We start from the raw sequence: 3763 nt of genomic DNA, 5'->3' as shown, positions 1-3763 counted from the left end.
CATTCGATTCATTTCAATTTTAACTAAAGTTATCCGAAGTTTTTTTTAAAGATATATCAGAGTCAGATACTTTTCGTTCGTTAGAATTATTTCTGTTCATGTTATATTGGTGTTAATTCCATGAACACGTAGGATGTCATTTCACAATGTATTTATTAACAAATATTTACAACTGACTCAAACAGACAACGAAGCATATAATATACAAATGGTCAAAGTTAAATCTCCTATGATTTGAAAAAGTCCCCCTCTGTATTCTATATTGAACTCACTGCACTAAGAATTGATAGAGATAGCAGCTCTTTTGTCAAATATTCATTGAAGAAGAACACTAAAAGTAATTATTTTATCAATTTATAAACTAATCTATTACTAAACTAATCATGTTACTAACTTCGTGTATACACATTTTGCTGTTAAAAATAAGTGAAATATTGATCGTCGATTATACAAAATATAACAGTTTTCAAATTGTTTTATTGAAAGAAGTCAGCACAGAAACTGTCATACGTGAATTTTAGTAACGAGCACCTGACATTTATATCATATATCTTATATATAAATCTCGATATAGACATATTGCAAAATTCGTTAGTGAAAAACAACAGAGTATTCATGGTAGCTCTTTATTTTTATAGATTATCCTCCTGTTTTCATGAAATTGTATTCACAAAATGTGTTCATTTTGTTATTGAATTAAATCCTGTGATATTCGTACATGTAGTGTATGCTGCACAATTTATAGTGCAGTTCTAAAACATCTCTAAAAAGACTTTTTGGAAGCTAATAGCCTGCTTAATGGCAGTTTTGTTCCAGTCAGAAAATATATTTATGGCTGGAGTATAATGCTTTTTTGTGAGTTTATTCAGTGCTCTTTACATAAAAACAAAATGTGAAAGCGAAAATAGAAATAAATGCATGAAATGACACCTTACATTTGTATCATAAAATTTATTATGTATATAAATTTTTAATTATTATATTTGTATAATAAAATTCATTATGTACATAAATTTTTAATTAACATGTCAAATACAAATTCATTGGTACACAACTTGTTTAATTCAAATTTAAGTCAGATAAACGTAAATTTTGTATTTTCATTCTTCCTACACAAATTGAAATATGGTCAAAAATTACTTATAAGTTCTCTCTGGTCCATTTTTGAGCATGTATTGTTGAAAATGCAAATAATGTTCTATACAGTACTAGTATATGTTAAGATACGTTACTTATTTTATTAAAAAGTATTCGAATAGTCATCACCATTTTCCAGAAACTTATTAATATCTTCCTTTGAGATCACTATTATCACAATATGCTATTCATTAGTTTATGTCACATGTTTATCGCATGTCTATAATGCATATCCGGTGATGATCTGTTTCCGTTTCGGCGCATGAAAAGCAAGAGCTGAACACACTAGAGTTATTCCTATTGCAGCAGACGTCATATAGAAACACCATGATAAGGAACAGTTGCCTAAAAAGAACAAAAGATACAGAATTTTTTTTAATTGCATGCCTTATTTAAAGGCCTAAAGGTCATTGACAGTTTATTTCAATGTTTTCAAAGCTTCCTTCAATAACTTTTAAATTCATTTGTTGGCCAATAATTAAATAAATATACTTTAACATATGCATGAATATTGTATAACCAACCGTCATGAGATTATGTCTGAACTTTGTATGCAACGATCGTGTGAATCGAAATTATCTATTATTTTTTCTGACTCCATTAAAATACAGAAAATTAATACATTGGTGTATCGCTGTGTATTACTTGCTTTGGGAAAATTTACATTCATTAATTTCTCAAACACTCTATATCTAGTATTCTTATCTGATAGTTATTTTCTGAATCAGAGTATAAAAATAAAACCCGAAGGTAATAATAAACCATTTACCAAGACTATAAGATTTTGACGTGTTGCCACAAGCTTGTTGAATCTCAGGATTGTCCCATCCGTTAGGATATATACCAACACCCGTAGCCATTAGTAGACCTGAAAAACATATAACACGTTATAGACAAAAACGTTATAATAATAAACTTAGACAAAAAATAATAAATTAGACAGGATTTGAATATCCTATTTTTTTACGTAGACTATACGGATTTAAAACCACACAAAATAATTAAAGATTGAACAGCGGTGAAAATATTTATCTACTACTACTGGTTGAAAATAAGATAAAGTTTCAGTGCTACTAAAACTGTCAATGATATTAATTAACAATATTAAAAGGAAAATATAGAAAACAATTAATGCAAACGACACAACTTTGTGTTTATTGCGCATATGCACTGCAGCTGGCGGTTTAAATAACGCACACAACTTAATAATGATTGTAACAAAAGGTGGAATTGCAGTAAAATACAAAATGGAGATCCAGGCTGTTACATTAAGTAAAAATCAATTTTCCGTTTTATGGTTACAGTCACTATAAATATGTAAATATCTGTAAAATCAACAATTGTAAAGAACCTAACTTTTGAAGATCTTTATTAAATTTCAATTGTAAATCAATTTTGAAATAAGGACAGTTTTGATGTTGTGTCACTCATTACCTAAAATAAAGCAATTGTTCATTTGTAGAAGTGTTACATGATGTAAGCAAAGAATTATTAAAGAAATTGTAAAATGATTTGAAAATTTCTTGACAAATCAAGAAATTAAGGAAATTGTCTTCGATTTTCGAACCAAACTTACAACTGAGAAATTGCATTATATCTTTTTTTAACATATTTTATGAGATATATATTGTCTACAATATACATTGTATTTATCAAAACGATGCTGACCAGTAAAAATGCCAACAAGACTATTTTATCTTTCAAAGCACACCTTGTTTAAAATCTTTAAATTATGTAAAATGTTTATTTCGTGATGTTTAATTACCTGAACATATTTGAAGAATTCCCGCTGACCGCGCTACCGTCGGAACTATAACACCATTAATACAAAGGCCACACATTGCCGTTAATGACACAAGAAGACATATACCACACGCAAACCCAATTACAAGAGTCGCTATTTTCCATGATGTGCTCGGAATGTCAGAGAAAGTCGTGTATTTTCCACATTCAAGTATCAAAGTAAGCTCTCCGTCTTTATTTATTGCTGGATAATTACAGCGTCGGAAAATACCAAAATGTACGGGGATAGTTTGCTCCGATTTTCCACTGAATTGAAAATACATTTGTCCAGATATCCAGTATGGTAAAAAGTATCCTACGCATATTAACACCGAGGATATAAAGGACAAAAATGCCCAAAACATTCCGATTCCTGATAATCCAGACATCCTTGCTAATTAATTCATGTATTTATATTAAAATTCTTACAATTATCAGTATCTAATTCAACAAGACTAACTGTTGTATCTACAAATCTTTTACTCCTAAAATGTGTACCATCAACAAATATTTTCACATATATTCAATGAATTAAACAATCCGCCCATATTGTGAGACAGCAGTGAATAAACTATTTAAGACATCTTTCACTACAGCAGTTGCTTCAAACTGTTTCAATTACTTTCCTTGATTCTAGTAGCTCTCTGGAACGCTATATCGACAACAGCAGAGTTTAAATTTCTTCCAATACTTACTATTGTCTATCCGCTTTCCTTTCCAATAAGATTTCATTATTGCAAATATATATTTTTCCTAAAGCTCTAACTCTTGTTATTTCATACATAATACATTGAATTGTTTGTTTTATGCGTTTAATAGATAATGAAACTTGTCTTTTTTTTAA

General features: G+C 29.2%; 1 protein-coding gene across 1 annotated transcript; it reads right to left on the bottom strand.

Moving 5' to 3' along the window:
- Nucleotides 1-1126: 1126 nt before the first annotated feature.
- LOC132718058 (LHFPL tetraspan subfamily member 6 protein-like) lies at nucleotides 1127-3520 on the bottom strand. The gene is made up of 3 exons (XM_060701667.1): nucleotides 2903-3520; nucleotides 1907-2005; nucleotides 1127-1482 (listed from the first exon to the last, which is right to left on the bottom strand). The coding sequence occupies exons 1-3, from the start codon at nucleotides 3306-3308 to the stop codon at nucleotides 1358-1360; spliced, it is 630 nt and encodes a 209-aa protein (XP_060557650.1). The 5' UTR covers nucleotides 3309-3520; the 3' UTR covers nucleotides 1127-1357.
- Between the last annotated feature and the right edge of the window lie 243 nt (nucleotides 3521-3763).

The sequence above is a fragment of the Ruditapes philippinarum genome, unplaced genomic scaffold (genome assembly GCF_026571515.1).
Source record: "Ruditapes philippinarum isolate M1 unplaced genomic scaffold, ASM2657151v2 ctg2879_1_1_1_1, whole genome shotgun sequence".
NCBI lineage: Eukaryota > Metazoa > Mollusca > Bivalvia > Venerida > Veneridae > Ruditapes > Ruditapes philippinarum.
Note: the sequence above shows the minus strand (reverse complement) of the source record. Positions and strands in the feature narration are given on the sequence as shown.

Bases quoted from the DNA above. Each gene is read 5' to 3' on its own strand.
- LOC132718058 (XM_060701667.1), bottom strand. From the start codon at position 3,308: ATGTCTGGATTATCAGGAATCGGAATGTTTTGGGCATTTTTGTCCTTT. The intron at 2,006-2,902 runs GTAATTAAACAT...TATGTTTTTCAG, and splicing joins AATTCTTCAAATATGTTCAG to GTCTACTAATGGCTACGGGT. The intron at 1,483-1,906 runs GTAAATGGTTTA...TGTTCTTTTTAG, and splicing joins GTCAAAATCTTATAGTCTTG to GCAACTGTTCCTTATCATGG.